The 18008-nt window shown below is 38.7% G+C and overlaps 1 protein-coding gene across 1 annotated transcript in view; it reads left to right on the top strand.

The window, feature by feature from the left end:
- Window positions 1-15325, top strand: part of SPTLC3 (serine palmitoyltransferase long chain base subunit 3) — a 146484-nt gene extending 131159 nt beyond the window's left edge. The window contains exons 10-12 of the mRNA XM_011370277.2: window positions 6980-7115; window positions 12036-12165; window positions 14515-15325. Of these exons, the coding sequence (XP_011368579.1) occupies window positions 6980-7115; window positions 12036-12165; window positions 14515-14628 (380 nt within the window). The 3' untranslated portion in view covers window positions 14629-15325. The remainder of the gene's footprint in view (window positions 1-6979; window positions 7116-12035; window positions 12166-14514) is intronic.
- Window positions 15326-18008: the final 2683 nt, after the last annotated feature.

Raw genomic sequence — 18008 nt, forward strand, 5'->3', positions numbered from 1 at the left:
CTCTGATGGTGTATTTGAGCAGTGGGTGTGAAGGTGGAGTGGGCGGTGTCTTCCCAGGACCCTTGAAATCAGGCCATGCAGATAGCCATCCACTCTTGATGTCCGATCTGCCTGCTCCTGCATGCTTTTCACAGGGTTAGGACTGAGTGGCATGGAGAGTCCTTGGAACATGTGTATGTGACTATAAAACATGCCGTAACTTTGGAATCTGGACATCAAAAGGGAAAGCTTCAGTGCCTGATAAAAATGTGCATTCCTCTCAGCAAACCACTCCAAACGCTGTTTTCTCCATCCTACTGGGAAGCTTGTCACTGCTAATGTGATTCTTATGATTCTTGCTTCTTGATCTTTACTGAGATCTCTCTGCCCCTGAGTGTGTTGGAAACAAAATGTCCTGTCTGGTATCCAGAGCTTAAAATAACAGACGCTGGGTTCCTGCTGCCACGTTGAAACTTTACTCCAAGGTCTCTCCCCAACACCCCACCCCACCCCCTCCCCATGCCAGGGAAAGAAGCAAGGCTGACTGGGCAGACAAAGAAGGGGAAAGAGGCAGGGAGATTAGGCATTCTTAGAACACTGCAGGCATTCTTTAATATCAATTTGATGTTTCAGTAAAATTGACTTCTTGTGAGACATATTTAATGGAAAGATTCTTCCCATCTCTAAATAAAAGGACCACATTTTCCAAGCAATGCTTCCTAGGAGCATGCTTGAGGTCATCCAGCCTATATTCGGACAGTGGTGATGTGCTAAATAATTAAAGAAAGGAGAGCAGCATGTATTTTTGCATGAACATTTTTAAGTCCGGGAAATAATACAATAAGTCACCCAGCAGCGTCTGGGCATATTCTTGTTTCCTCTGTTCAAAAGTGAGTTGCAAAGTCTGTGGAAAATAGAGAGAGGCACTGGCGTTGGCTCACAAAATCATCAAATTCCCCTTTTTTACTTAGTCTCATAGAAGGAAATGACCTCTCTCTCTCTCTCTCTCTCTCTCTGTTGTTGTTGTTGTTGCTGTTGTTTTACATGCTGATGGTTCAATAGAAAAGAAATTTTCCTTCAATAGCTTTTGACAGGTTCCTCTGGGAGTCGTCTCTGTCCACAATTCTTTCTGGTCCTTTGGAGATTGAGTTGTCCCAAATTTATTTTTAGAAAGGCCACAGACGATTGTTTTTATTAGGGGACTGCAAAGCTTTGTAGTGGGATGCTTTGTATTTTATTTGTTTTCCTTCCCTTGCTCCAGCTGTTTTTGTTTTAACAGCATTGGAGAGAAGGTTAAAGTATGTGTGGCCTCCATTAACCTAGCCCATCTCTCAAGTCGGCAGAGCTAGAAACCTGAATGGCTGAAACAGCACATGCAGGTCATCTGCCCAGATGGGTTCATCTCTGATTTCATCCACCCTCATGAGAGTAGAGTGGTTGACACTGGGTTGATCTCAAGTTGAGTGAACACTTTGGAGCAGATAGCTGTCAGGGAAATAGGTCACCTCCACGATATGTATTATCTAAGCACCCTAGCACTCAGAAACTGCAGGGATGTCATCATGACATATGCTAACCTTTTACTTTCTATGTCCAGTCAGGGAGCATGACTCAGCCAGGACAATCAGGTATCTAACACTGCCATACATGGCCTTGTGGGGTGAACTGGTAATGACAGCTGTTTTGAGGCATCTTAGTCTTCTTGGCTATAACTTGTGAAAACCAAAACTCATTCCTGGTCCCATCCCCAGATATCCTTATTTGCATGGTCTGGGGTGTAGCCTGGGCACAGGATTTTGTCAAGCTCTCTAGAGAAGTCTGAGGTGGCACCCAGGCTGCTGAGAACAGCTGCCTAAAGGAAAAAGGTAACAATCTTTCAAGCACCTGTCTTATACCAGGCATAGTACTAAGCACTTTCCTTGCATTAACCCATTTATTTCTCCAAATTTTCCTGTGATATAAGCTTATTTATCTTTAATTTTACAGGTAAAACTGAGGTTTTAAGATCTTAGGTTGTCCAGGTAGAGTTTGATTCCCAGTCCATTTAACTCCAAAGCCTATTCTTTTCCACTCAACAGCCTCCCCAGGAGACCCAGAATATAGCAAAATAAACACTTGGATAAACTCTCCAGATCCCTATTTAAGAGATCAGTCATTTACTTATTTATCTGCACAGGGACCTTCCTTGTCTTCTGTGGAATAGATGGAAGAAAGATCAGAAATTATGATGGACTTACTGTGTTGCAAAGACAATGTGGCTGCAATGCCCAGTTTCAATACCACCTGGAATGGCTATCCCTCCTTGAAAGGACAAGTGCTAAAAATTCCTTCTACTTTTACAAAACCCTCTTCAAGCAAGGATCTCAAAGCACAACATAATTAATAAAATCACCCACATCCTGTCTAGATGAGTAGCATTTTATATGTACAAATTCCTCTCTGCCCCCAGGCCCTCTAGGAGTAGGAGAATGTTTCTAATTTTAAGGAGTGAGCAATGGAGTAATTGAAAGGAGCTGTATGTTGGCCAACTCAAAAGACCTCAAAGGCATTTATAGTGACCCATATGAGAAAACATGGTGACCACAAAGTGTGTCATAATGGTTTGTAATCCATGCTGTGCTAAATGGTTCAAAGATAAGGAAGACAGGGTGAGAATAAAACATTCCGTTCTTAAGAGTCAGCTACCCCTAGGATTGATATTCTGATCTGTTCAGTCAACTCTCCAAAGGATCTCGAAGCAGTAAAGTGATGACTTTAGCTAATGATTCAGTTACTTGGGTTAATCAAGGCAGAGGGGACAGACGGGGCCAATTAAGTAGCGAGGCAGCCCAATGATAGATGAATCATTAGGGGCAAGTGCAAAGATAATGCCACTGGGAAAAAGCAATTTAAGTCATTCATGCACTTCCAGGCCAGGAAATCCTTCTAGTCTTTGACGGAGATCATTTAGGATTCATCAGACCCAGCCTAATGAACTCATCTATTCATTGTGAAACTAACAATCAACAAAAAAAGCTAAACACACAGGAGGATAGGCCATATGGAATACATTTTGGTGGCTGGGATGTATATTTCAATCACCTTCTTTAAAACAAGTCTTATCCCTCCCCTCTTTTCTTTTATTTCCCTGTCCAACTCCCCCTACTCATGTCCTCATCTCCCTAAACACTCAGTTTCAATGTATGTATGAATTTTTTTTTGGAAAATAAAGACAAGTATTCTCCTTCCTAATTTCTAGTTCTGTCTTTCATATAGGCGGCTCTCTGTATACACGCTAGTTTCTAAGGAATGCTTTGGCGTGTTACAAAACAAATTTTCTTTAAGCACCAAGGAGGCTGAATCTATGCAAAAAAAAAAAAAAAATTATACAAAGGGTTCTATATCTCTCTAAATCCCTTACTTGGATTCGTGTTGCAAATCTGCAATTTGAGGGAGAAGGCTTATCTTTTTTTTTTTTTTTGAAAAAGAAGAAAATGTGTGTGAAAATAAAAGCACATATAAATTAAAGTAAATCATACTTGCAACTACTTGTTTTTTTTAAAAAACCGAGTCCCAACAAGGGACCTGAAAGTAAAGGTTATCAATAACGGCCATGTTGATAAATTCAATTAATACTATTTTGTCTTCTGATTTATCTGCTCCCTCTCCAATTGCTGTTAGTCTCCTTTTAAGTTCCTCCTCCTCTTCCCAACCATTATATGTTGGATTCTTCAATCCCTGTACTTTTTTTCCCCAATCTACCCATCCTTTCAGCTTCATCATGCCCCACACTCAAACACATCTTGCCTGGTTCTCGACCACTCTGTTCTACAAACCACACGAGTGTTGCACCTGTTCTATTCCCTGTGCCTGGAACACTTTTCTGTTGTGTGTGTTTTTTTTTTCCCCTGCCAGGTTAACATTTGTTTATCATTCAGATCTCAGCTCACTATCATTTATTGACTTCCTCAAACTCCATCCAATTTAATATGGCCTCTCATAACACCAAATTGCGTTCTTTATAACACTCATTAGAGTTGCAATTTTATATCCATTCATGTGATTATGGTTAATATTTGTCTCCTCCACTGAACTATATGCTTTTCCCTCTTTTTATTTCATCTCTTTCTGTTTTTATTGACTGACCTGCCTACTTCTCTTCTTCATGGGTTACCATAGCTTCTACTGACCAATGGCTTCCTCTGTCTTATAGATTCTGACAGTAGGTTTTTCTCTCTATGACTCACAATATCTAGTCTTACCACTAATTGTTGGTTCCCTCTAAATTTTTCACACTCACACTTTACCAGTAAGAGGATCTTATTGGTTTGGTTTAATTCATACTTATTTCTCTTTGGCAAAGTTCCTGTGATAGATCAATTCATGACTCCTCGGTCAACACCCAAATGGACTGCCTTTGAGTCAAGGTGTCCTGCATTTATTAGCTATGGCCAGCATGGTAGGAGTAAGAAGTCAATAAGTACAATAAGCCATATGCTTTTTCTATCCCAACCTGCTTTCTCAGAGCTTGCAGACTTTGGGAGGAATCTTCCTTGAGAACTTGGATTAGGTGAAAGGTAATAACAGGAAAGAAGTAGAGACAATTGGAGCATTCGACATCTTCCTCCTTGATTGGTTCCACTCAACTGAATCTCCATTTTTTGGCATATATTGTTAATACATTTATAATGTCACAGGAGTCAAGCAGTTTGGAGCCTGATGAGCAAAGAAAAAATCTCAAAAGATATCTGAAATATTTTGAGAGTGATAGAGCCTAGTTTAAAATGTCAGATGTTTGATAAAGAAAGTGCCCTTTGGATGGCTGTCTACATCTGGTTCAGCCTTACTTCTCAGGAATAGCTTTTCAGGTTCCTCACCCAAAGTGAAGGGGATCACTAGTCTCTCTCTGTGGCAGGCTCCAGATTCTGGTCTTTGATTTCTCACCCTATCTTTCACAACATGAGTCTGTCTAAAGCTTGCTAAGTCCTCAACTTTCAATTGCCTCTACTAGAAAAAATTAGTATAACAATGATCCTAACAGCTGGCAGAGGTAAATTTTATTGAGAAGGAGAGATGGCCACCATCCATTATCTGGGCAGACATCATCTATTGCTGCTATTGGGAAGAGCACAGTAATATAGGGGTTAACAACACAGAATCTAGAACCCAATTACCTGAGCTCAAATTCTGGCTCTGCTACCTACAAACAGTGTGAGCTTGGGTAAATTATTTGGCTCCTTCTCATGTATAAAATGAGATTATAACATCTACATTAACACAGTAGTTATGAGAACTAAAGAAATCATTAAATGTCAAGTTAGTGGTGACAGACATTACATATTTGTGAGCTACAATTGTTATTATCGTTTATATTATTATTATCCTTTAGAGTTAACTTCATTCAATTAGTGACCACTTGTATTACTAGGACATGTTTGGTTATAGGTTATAGAGATTCAACTCAAAGTAACTTAAGTAAGAAGAAGAAATGTATTGGTTCACACAATAGGGCTAGTCCAAAGGATGGACTCACTTAGACATGGCTAGACACAAGAGTTCCAATGATGCCATCAGGACTCATGCTGTCTTGTGCCTTGGCTTTCTTCTAGGTCAACATCATGCTCAAGCAAGTTTTCTCCCTATGGTGACAAAGATGTAGCTTGAGAATGACTTCATTCTTACACTTCTTTCTCAGTAGATCTAAAAGACTGATAGACCTAGGTTGTGTTCCATCACTGAACCAATAATCAGGGGGATGGAGTATTCCAATTAGCCAGGTCTTCATCACATGCTATCCTCATAGCAAAGAGGAAAAGCTGGGTGAACTCTGCCTGAACATCATGGTCTCCTGGAGGAAGGATGCTTAGGAGGGGGTGCCATTTCCTAACCCATTGTCAAGGCACAACCTGGGGCCATTTCTCCAAAAAGGAACTAGAGAACATGTTTACTGGATTTTTTACTCATTTTCCATCTGGGGAGTTGCAGACAGTGAGGAATGATGCTCAAAATATTGAATAACTGGTAGATCGAGAGCTCTAATCAGTTTGGATACCTGATCAATCAGAATGGAGGTCAGTGCATTCCTACTGAATAGTAGCTTTGTATCAAATGCAAACATTGGATTTATTTCAAGGAGACTTAAATACCCAATCTTATTCAACTTTCCTTAGTGAGCAAACACTCTCTAGTTGTGGCTAATTTCCTTACTTCCCTGATTAGAGGTAGAACTGGAAAAGGCAGAGGTATTCAGAACTCTTTGTGCTCTTTAATTCCATTTTTCATCTCGCATGTGTAGCATCACCACCAGGACACATGCTGAGGATGGAGGATAAGGTTTGGAACTGAAGTGCCAATAACCTAGAAATGGACACATGTACCTTGGTTTGACCTTCTATTTGGAGTCAACCCTGTCATTTTTTTCTGCTTAGGGAAAGTAGAGGTCCCTCTCTTCCCTTCCCTCTATTACTCTACCACCATTAAACACCTCACTAAATAGTCCTAGTCTCAGTTGGGCCTATCTTGTCTGGGGATATGCTAGCTACTCTTTCAAATTCAGATTGGATGACATGTTCTTTAATTAGGACTTAGATGAGGAGCAATTTAATGAACCAGCTCAGCTTGCTAAAAAGCTTCTACCAACAACTGACATGTTTTTAAAGCAATTAGTGCAGAGTTCATATACAACAGGCACCTAGTAAATGGTAGTCCATCTCATTCCTTTTTGCTAAACACCTTCCCCTTCCCCCACCTCATTTTGGTCCTGTTGCCTAGCCTGCCTTTAGTTGCTGTCTGTACCTGGCAGTACCATCCCCCTTGGGTCCTGCCTTCCAGACTCAGAGCAGTTCCCAGGCATCAGTACCCACGCCTGCTCACCAGGAGATTTTTCCCCATTCTACTGCCACACCCTCCCAGCTAATGATGCGGGCCTGCACAAAGACTTAGAAATGCTTGCCAAATCAATATGACCTTTGCCCACTCTTCCCGGTGGGAATTGACGGATTTCATGCCTGTCTTTTTTCAGGGTTGCAGAGAGTACGGCAACTTGCAAAAAACACAAGATACTTCCGACAGAGACTGAATGAAATGGGATTCATTGTCTATGGCAATGAGGAATCTCCCGTTATTCCTCTGCTTCTTTACATGCCTAGTAAAGTAGCGTGAGTATCCAATGGACTCTCAGAATAACACCTGAGCCCCCAGGTGATCTGACTAAGATGGTGCTCTTGACACTATGAGGCTCTTTCAGCACAGACATTGATCGTGCACTTTGAACAGAGTGCCAAGTTCAGAATTCAACTTCCCAGAAGCCCCTGCCAGCCCATCAGCCAGGCCTTTTTACAGGTCTTATAAGAAGGTAACCAGGTGCTAAGGCCCACCATTTTCTAGCTTTGTGAATTTAGAGGAGTCACTACTCTAAGCCTCAAATGCAAAGTAAGAATGGTCCTGTGCTTCCTCTTGCCCTAAGATCTTTCTCATAGAGAATTTCTGAAGACTATTTCTCCCAACATTTAAAATCAACATTACTAGGCTCTGTGCTTTCTCCCATTAAACTCTTGTGGCCATCCTCAGAAGAAGGCAACTTCACTTTAAGGGTGGAGAAACTGAGGCTGAGAGCAGTTAAACAGCTTGCTCAAACTCATACTTGTCAAGCAGTAGTAAACCAAGAGGCCAACTCAAACTTAGGCTTGCCCCAAAGCTCATGCCCCTAACACCAAATTTTAGTGTCTGTCCTGTGAGCTTATTTGGGATTGTTTACAACTGATCACAACTCTGAAATTGAGCATTTGTAGTAACTGCATAAAGAGAAAAAAGTGACTTTTTTCAGTATGTCATAGACAATTTTGTATATGAGTCATTCTCCAACCTGCTAGAGACTAATTACCTCCATAATTAAAAAGAAGTTAAAGTCTTTTCTAAACATAAAATATTTATTTGTGTTCCTGACCAAGTGCATGGTGGAAAGTAATATTCAACATATATTTATCAGATTCTAAAGATCCTGACTCTCTTTCAACATAAACCCATTGTTGGAACTTTCTGTTTGGCTCTCTAACAGTCTGAGTAGTCTGGCAGAGTATTGGAGGTATAGAAAAGAGGTTCCAGGGCTATTAGTTGAGGACTCATGATGGGTAAAAGCGAGTTATAAGTTCCCACAAGACTGATTCTTCAAAGTACGCTCTTGTGTCATTTCACCACAGCAAAACCTCAAGCAGTTAAAACACACATGTGAGTTGTTTATTGTGCCACAGCTTCACTGCCACTCAGAACTTTGTTCACAAATTTGAGTCAGGAGGTTAATGCCTAGAATGGCCAAGAAGACAATGTAATACGAAAACATCACATTGGATTTTGCTCTGTGCTAATGGCAAAAAGGGATGACAATGGTGGTTCAAAGTAGCAGATAACCCCAAACTCTTTACTATCTGATTTTGGAAGGCACAAAAGAAAGCCTACGTTTATTCAAAGTACTTGGGCAAATAGTGTGTTCTGGAAGAAAGACTCCATACTTAGCTCATGTCAGTCTAATATTTTATCATTGGCTCATATAAAGACACCAAATATCAACTTGTTTTATTTTTATGAGTGAGGTATACAGCACTGGTGGGTAGCAATAGGGGGTGTACTGGATATTTCTGACCTTAATAATGTAAGCTGGAATTAGAATCTCAAAAGATTGGTAAAATGAATCAATCCAATGAGAAGAGTCCATGAAGAGTAAAAACTAAAGCATTTAAATTCAAGAATTCAACTGTACAATAACAGAATGAAAGCAGGAGTTCCTCTGCTCCCTTATGTGCCAGGAGCCCAGCTAATGTGAAAAATAAAAATAGAACTGAGAGGGAACTTCATGTGAAAGTCATGCTTTACAGTGTAGTGAGATGTTTGGAATGAAAAAGAATTTTGACCTCTTCCTAGCTGGAGATATTTGACAAGTTACCCAACCTTCTGACACCCCAGTTTTCTTATTTTAAAAATGGTATATAATAGCGATTAATTGACAAGGTCATTATGAAGATTAGACAAGATGAGGTCTACCAACATTCGATATGTTGCCTCCTATATAGGACATATGCAATGTTAGCTGTTATTACTAATAGTATTAATAATGTGTATAAAGGACTATATAGTATTTGTTGTATTATAAGCACTCAATTAGTAGTAGTCATTATTATTGCTACTACTTCTACCTCCATCATGATTATTATTATTTTCAACAAAGTGCAAGACTGAGTCACCGGGGTTGCATGGCTCTCCAAAATAATTATTGCAATCTTTAGTTACATTAGTGAAAATAGAGCTTCCGGGGAAATAATAAGTAAAGATCCTATTATACTCTGCATCAATTATGCTATTTTGGACACTGGAGGATATGTCAAACTAGTGCCTTCCAATTTAAGACTTTTTTAAGGTTCAGCTAACATTGCTGAATGCTGATTATATGATACTTAAGGCTCTTAGACCCAGTGATCATCCATTGAGGGTAGGATGCTTTGCCCTAACTTACAAATGAGGACCCCACGACCCACAAAAGTTAAACAACTTTCTAAGAGTCACTCAGATTATAGGTAATAGAGCCAGAATTCAAAGCCAGTTCCATTTACCTCCTAAACCAGAGCTCTTTTCAGTGCTCAGCACAGCCTCTCAAGCTTTAGTCCATAGGGGGAAAAATACACATCTCATTAAAGCAATATAGGGTTTAAGTTTAACCCTCTTCTCTTTAATGTCATCTTTGATGAATTCAAAGGCATCAATCACTACAATGGAAAAAAAATGTGATTGTTTGTGTTGTCTAACGAAATTTAGAACAGGTTAGTTACAAAAGGTCAAATCATCTATTGTTGGCAGGAGCTGCCCTGCCAACTGGCCTTATTTCTTTCTCTGATATTTCTTCAATGAAAAGTTGATGTGTAAAGAAGCTTTTAAGTCAGGGAGTTAATTATATAAGCCAGAGTATGAGCACTTATTTTACTTTCTCATTTAAAAATTTTTTATTTTATTAGAGAAATGTGATTTCTCCACATTTCCACCTCCCGCAGAATGATAATATAATCTCTAGCCAGTTCAACTTTTGAAAAAGAGTCCTGTTGCAACTCTACCACTGTAATCTTCTATAAAGTTTGGTATAATGTGTTTTCAAACATAAAATATGCATTTAATCGTCAAGAATATATTGTATTTACTATTTGGTACGGGGCTTATATTTTCTTTTCATGGTCCTCTCATACACTCAGAAGATGATGGGACACAAGATGCAATAATGCTGTATGCAACACAGTGCTAATATTTATTATTATTGTTATTATTATTCATGTAGTTTAGTTTCTTTCAGCCTATGCCAGTTCTAATTTCCTTTGGGTAGTACAAACCCAGAGACTCATTATATAAAATGTTCAGGGCAATTATATGCATTAACTGAAGGAGGCTAGGTTTAGTAGTGTAAGTTTTAAGCTCAAAAGTGCTCCAGGGAGGCCTCAGATTAGCTTAATGAATCAACAGTCATATATTTTCCTCTACATTCTTTGGCAAAACTCACTTCCTCTGGTACAAAGAGAAACACGCAGACAGTGAAAACACTCCTTTGGGAGTCCCAATGACTGGCCTAAGATCATGGGTCAGGTGGTTTGTACTCTAGCCATAAAAGCACTTGCCTTGTTTCTCAGACAATTATGAGCTCTCATCCTGTGTAGTTCCGTGGGCAGCCTTCCATAGGGTGATCAAGAAAGAGAAAGAACAACCTCTGTTTTCAAGCTTTCTCGATTAGAAAGCTTTACCTCCTTGTAGCATTCCCAGTACAAATCAAAGGGTGAATCTTGCCTTACTCAAGCCAGGGGGCCGGAAAGGCTGTGGGTTCAGAAGGTCTTGGCGATCTCCATCACTTCATTCGATAACCTGTGTTCTGCATGACGCAACCAAAAGGCAGACAGCTAAAGAGTGAGAGGAATGAATAAACAAGCTGGCTTGCTCTCCACGTCTGGTTCAAGAATTCTTCCCGAGTTATGACTGGAAGTTTTTTGCGGTGCTGTCAGCTTCCGGCCTAAAATAAGAAACCAGCAACCTCTTAATGCTAAGAACAGATCTGAGGCATTTACCTCACTTATGGGCAGAGACACTCAGTAATTAAAGTTTCCTGCAGAGAGCAACAGATCACAAGGAAGAAAGGTTCACTTGGGGGCACATCTTTTCGTCTGACATTGGCTCTTGGCACAAGAAATTTACAGACTTTAAAAGTTTGATATTCTAGAATTGTTACTGAGATTAGCTCTAAAACAAAAAGTGGCTAGAAGCTGTTAAGAAATAAGAATCATAGTTTACAAAGATTTACCCTGCATTAAAGAACTTTGTAGTTATATGACTATATCCCACAGGCTGCATCTACCTGCCAGCCTCCATGTATCTGCACATTTGTTTCCTTTATCCCTCCTGCCCCATTCCCCTTTCAAACAGTCAATGGATTTATTATCCCTGAACATACCTGGGTGTGTTCATTCACATAAAAAAATGAGAAGACCCTTGCTATTCTCTAGCTCTAGTTTGATGGATAATAAAATCTTTGGCTCTGGAGTGAGAATATGGCTTGGGGTTGGCTCTTACAAACTCTCTGGTCCCGGTCCTCAAATTATAGTCACTAAATATAGGCTTCTTAAAATTTCCACACTATATTATTGGTATTAAGTTTTAAAGACATATAGATTTGAATTTGATATATAGTCTTTCTTTATGTAATTGCATTGTGCTAGCTGTTTAGTTTTTATTTGTAGGAACCCTGCAGACAAAAGATTTAACATCAATGCAAACTTGTTAAGCCAGGGCCATGTACATTGCATTTTCTGCTTAAATGTCAAAGATTCAGTACTTGAAATTATTTAATAAATATACCAGGCCCCATAATATAAGCACTCATTTATAGGTGCCATCAGGTGACTGACTGCCTCTTTTCCTTGTCCACTGTATTTGACAGAAATTTAATAACTTTAATCATTTTCTACTTATCGTTATAAAAAAAGTCAAGTAGCCATATTCCTTTCTTTGCAGCATAATTTCGTCATCTCTCAGTTAACCTCCTTTTTTGTCTTTAGGGCTTTTGCAAGGCATCTATTAAACAGAAAAATTGGGGTAGTTGTAGTTGGATTTCCAGCTACTCCCCTCGCAGAAGCTCGGGCACGATTCTGTCTTTCAGCAGCACATACCCGGGAGATGTTAGACACAGTGAGTACAGCACAGGCCAGTGGAATCTCCAGTTCTGGTACCTTGGATTTTGAGTGCATTTTTTTTATTGAGATGGCTTGGGTTTCCCCGGGTTTTTCTTGGGAGGTTTATGAAAACAACACCAATAAAACTCACTGCTAGAATGGCTATCATCAATAAATCAAAAAACAGCAAGTGTTGGCAAGGATGTGGTGAAAAGGGAACCCTCATACATTGTTGGTGGGATTGCATATTGGTACAGCTGCTATGGAAAACAATACGGAGGTTTCTCAAAAAAATAACAATGGATATACCTTTTGACCCAGCAATTGCACTTCTGGGTATTTATCCAAAGAATATCAAAACAATAATTCATAAAGATCTATGCACTCCAATATTCACAGCAGCACAATTTACAATAGCCAAGATATGGAAGCAACCTGAATGCCCATCAGCAAATGATTGGATAAAGAAATTATGGTGCATATATATAATGGAATATTACTCAGCCACAAAAAAAAAATGAAATCCTACCATTTGCAACGACATGGATTGACCTAGAGGTTATTATGCTGAGTGAAATAAGTCAGACAGAGAAAGATAAATACCATATGATTTCACTTATATGTGGAATCTAAGGAACAAAAAGAACAAACTAATCAAAAACAGACTCACAAATATAGTGGACAATTTGATGACAGACAGAGGAGAGGGAGGTTGAGGAGGTGGGAGAATGGGGTGAAGGATTAAAGTACAAATTAGTAGTTGATAGTTGGGCATGAGGATGGAGAGCACAGCACAGGGAATGCAGTTAGCATTAACATGATGACTAAGTGGAGGGCCAGGGGAGGGAGGGAGCAATTGGGGGAATCATTTATGAACAATATAGATGTCTAACCAAAATAATTAATTAATTAATTTGTAAAACCTCACTGCTAAAAAACAAAAGTATGCAACACTGCCCAACAATGTGATCAAGTCAGTAGATACAAAAAAATCAGTTTAGTCAAGACTTGAATCAAATCAGTGTCTTGATTTCATAGAAAATACTAACTGAATAGCCAAATATTGTTCTATTTACTAGCTCTTACATGCAAAGCTAATTTAATATTTTATTTCATGATCAACTACCTGCATACTGACATTTTTGATAGCCACTTTTTATAGTCATAAAAAATATGACCAATATAGGCAATATGTTGGCAAAACCAAAAACAAAGACAGATCTATCCTATCAGCCATTTACATAAGGTGTAAATGACTTTAAAACCACATTTCATTGTCCTTTGATTTAATCTTTATGTGAATGAGTATTCTCAGAGAATTAAGCCATCTCAATCAGTTCGAGGTTGATGGAAATTTCTCATAATGTCAATACAATTTATCCAACACTATTGAGTGTCTCCTGTATGCAAAACCCTGGGGTAAAAGTCTAAGAGGGAATATTAATAAATAAGTAACTAATGATAATACCAAGCAGAATAACTTCATCTGGAAAAAGAAATATAGACAACTGCAGGAACACGAAGGTGGAAATGAATATTATATATGAAATTATTTAAGTTCACCAATTATATATGAATGAGTTATTATATATAAAAGTGGGAATGACTGAAAGGGTCATTACGCATTAGTCATTCACTCAAATGTTAACAACTCTCACTTCACCTTTTTCAAAGCTTTAGACTTTAATGTTGTCTTCCTCTTCATTTGACAGGTCAGAAAAAGAGGTCAAAAAATTATGCCCAATACCATAAGATTAGTGATATACTAGAAGTAAAAATTACACTTTGTACATTCTTGATCTCAGTTGTTTCATTTGTAAAATTGGGCATACAGTTACCTGCCTGAATTAAGAGAATTAAAACAGATGAGTTCTTGGTCTCTTGTAGTTTTAAAATCTATTATTCTATAGAACACAGAGATGAGTATTTAAAACTGAGGGAGGGAAGAGGGGTGAGGCAGGGGTGGGGAGCAGGCATGAGAGAGAGAGGAGGATGCTAATCCTCTCCCACAATGTTTTATTTCGCTCTTAGCCAGGTTGATTTGCTGTGTCATGAAGACATAACCCAAATGTAATCCACAATCTTATCTGTTTCTTCTTCAAGGCTATCTATGTCATTAAATTTTAAAATAAAGCTAAAGGGTAAGCATGGGTCAGATGCTTTTATTCTTCTCCTTATACACCAAAAATAAGTTAAACATTTAGATTAGCACTAGCATCTCTCGAGCGCTGGTTTATGATTTGGATCTTTCTCTTTTTCTTTAAAATCAAAGAATCTGGCAAAAGAAGGCTGTGGCTCTCTGTACAGGAGAGCAGAGACACTTAACAAATTCAAAGATAACTGATGGAAGGCAATCTCTTTCCAGGTTTTGGAAGCCTTGGATGAGATGGGCGATCTCCTGCAACTGAAATATTCCCGGCACAGGAAGTCAGCGCGCCCTGAACTCTATGATGAAACGAGTTTTGAACTTGACGATTAAATTTCCTGATCCTGAATGGAACCTAAAGACTTTGCCAGAAAGACCTCTTTTCTTGCCTCAAAAGGAATATAAATGGATTTCTCCCCCTTTCTAAGGATAATTTTGGTTTCTGAATCAGTTTAATTTAACGTCTCCAACTCAGGACTGCAGAGACAAAAATATGATTTTAGATTTTAAGCTCTCCTCTCCCAAGTATCCCCTTACAGATATACATGCATAAACACACACTTCTTAGAATATTTTTAATAGCAAGGAACCTGTGTTTTAGTTGCTACCATGCAGCCTCTTTGGTTCAGACTCTTTCAGGATTTCCAACCAAATGAAAGGGTTTTGATTTTTAATTCAGGGTTTTGATTTTTATTTCATCTGCAGACATGGGTAAGAGTGGTGGGCAGTAGCCGACCTTCTTGTTGCATGCATGAAAACACCTGCTAGAACCCGGTATCATGAGAAGTTCCAGGCAGGAGTGTAAAGACATGTTGCTTCTACCATTTACCACATTTGGACTTTTTCCAAGGACAAGTGTCACAAGCCATAGTTAGTGTTTCAAGGAAGAGAGCAGAATTGGCCAGCAGCAACTAGAGACATCTTTGAAGGAAACTTTCCTTTTCCTCTTGCTGGTCTCATACAGTTTTACAGCTGAGCTTTTGAGGTTTGGAAAATTTAAGACTTTCGTTTCATAAAGGGGATAGAAAGAAAGCACAAGCCAATTTTTGGCCTAGACTAAAACCATAAAGTTATAACAACTTGAATATTTTCAGTACCCTATGGAACGAATGTTCAGCATGCATAAACTTTATGACTTTAAGAAATGAATTGTCATTTTCCTATTGAATTTTAAATAAATGGTGATTCAATTTCCTCGAGTTGACTCCCAAGACTACACCTGAAAAAATGTATTGATTCAAAAACAACATGGAAAATCAAATTCTACTCAACTTTTTCAAGACTGACACCCCCATATACGCCTATTAACATTAAATAGTACTGTCATCTGCACATGCACTTCATTTTAGTGCAAAGTGGGCTTGCACACTATTGGCAATTAACTATAACTTACTTCAGTTCTGTCTGTCCGTCTCTGTATCTCTCTCCTCCCTTCTCTCTCTCTCCCTTCTCTCTCTCTGTCTCTGTCTCTCTGTCTCTCCCTCTGTTTCTGTCTCTCTCTCTATGTCTCTCTGTCTTTCTCTGTTTTTATCTCTTCCTTTCTCTCTCTCTCTCTCTCTTTCTCTCTCTGTCTCTCTCTCTGTCTCTCTCTCTCTCACTTGATGTGAACACAAACTTCCCTGGAATAGTACCCCTTTGCTAACTGGATCTAGTTGGTATGGAAAAAGCCAGAGGAAAACCTTATCTTTAACAAGCTCGCAGATGGTGCCCAGATTTGGAAACTCTAAAGAGCAGTGGTGACCTTTTAGCAAAGCTTCTGTAACAATTTGAATGAGTTACAGAACATTCCACTCCATCAAATGACACTATAAACAAATCACTTCAAGAGAGGTTTGACTTTGTGTGACACAGATGGACCCAAGCTTTCATGCTGTGCATTGAGATAGAAATGCACCCCTAAGCACCCGTATTGGGTGGAGCAATATGCCTTGATACTTAAGGCTTATTAAAAGATAAAGGTGATCTGCATGGAAAGTTTTGATGGGGAAATTATAACCCCCAGTAAGTATAACAATTTAAGAGTGGATCATGCACATTTTTAAGTACTATAAAGTTCCTCATGAATGTTTTTAAGTACCATTAGCGGAAGAGGAGAGAAAGTGGGTTCTGAAAATGCAGGTGCCCTATCCAATGACCGATTTTGATAAGTAAATTCCAATCATTCTCAATAAACTGGTAGAGCATTAGTTATGCAAAGATAACATATGTTGTGTAAATGTGCAAAGAAAAGGAAGACAAGTAAGTCTTTTCTCTTGAAAATGTGCATTTAAATGAAATTGACCCCAATTAACTGTCCAAAATGCGTGAATGTCTTCAGTCCTGTAAAAGAAACAGGAGACAAAGAGGGCAGCGAACATCTGGGACTTCCATAAGGTGCAGCAGGCAATAAGATCCCCTTCCATTCTGAATGTCTGTGATCTTCACACCCACGATTTGAGTTTTAAGGCTCTAGCGGGGGTGTCTTCATGAGCAGGAATGCCTATCATTATTACATTTATGGAGGATCTTGAGTCTAGCTTACAATAGAAAACTAATTACTTAGCCATCTGTCATGGGAAGCGGAGGAAGTTACTCTCCCTTCATCAAGAACCAAGAGTTCTGAGGCAATTTATTACTTTCTCGTGTACCTGATAAAAGACTCATCTCTGTCCAAGAGCCTATGCTGAATATACATTTGTGAGAGCAACTGTAATCCAAGTGGTATGCTTCCTGAGCACATAAGAAGGGACCTAGCTCCCTTTGAGCTGATAAGATAATAATATATATGTCATGTAGAATGAGGTTGATTAAGAAGGTGATTGTTTAATCTTTTCTACCCCTTAAAAAAATCTTTAATCTCTGATTATTTATTTATTCCAACAATAACTCTTGCATAGGGTGAAAGTCTTAACAGTTCTTCAAACATGCAATGCTCTTCTGTATTTTTCTTCAGTGGTAACAAATATAAGTGGTTTACTCTGACTTAAAAGCTCTGACGATGAAACTTTAATTCTTGAATATATATATTTTTTGTTTTCAGCAATGATAACAAATGCTTCTTCAACTTATCTGGTGATTTCTTGGCAATTCATCCTGGTCTCAGTGAGAAAAACGTATTTGAAGTCTGTTTTCTCCGAACACCCTATGCAATTGTGCGATGTTTAGAAATTAAAAAGAGTCTATATTTTAAATGTTTCTAAGCAATTATTGTGGGACACTGTCTTACAGTGTTGTAGTGTGTGTATGCATGTGTGTATGTGTTTCACTGAAAAGTTTGAGGTGACTAATTTCATGCTCCCTGTGAAATGTCAGTCTCTTTAATAAACAAATCACCAAAATTAATATTAAAAATAATTGGTGGTTTTGTGTTGATTTAGTTTGGGTTATCCTAAAAAACAACTGAAGTAGAGATTTGCATTTAAGAATTCTATTGAGGAAAATTGGCAATGGTGGCTGGCACTGGCTTGCAATATGTCATGAGAACCAATTGTGCTCATCTCTTCCCAATTCTGTATTCAATGACATCACATTGATAGCTTAAAATTGGCCGTACTGGAAATATTTACACCATGGAAAGTGGCAAACACTACAAATTAAGGATTTGGAGAGCCAGCTGTTAAATATTTACCGGCACACTGTTGAGACCACACAATGGTACAATATCTGGGTTGGAGTGAGGGAACAGGATTGGAAAAAGAAGTTGAACTGTGATGTCGCCATAGCAAAGGACTTAG

The sequence above is a fragment of the Pteropus vampyrus genome, unplaced genomic scaffold (genome assembly GCF_000151845.1).
Source record: "Pteropus vampyrus isolate Shadow unplaced genomic scaffold, Pvam_2.0 Scaffold7, whole genome shotgun sequence".
NCBI lineage: Eukaryota > Metazoa > Chordata > Mammalia > Chiroptera > Pteropodidae > Pteropus > Pteropus vampyrus.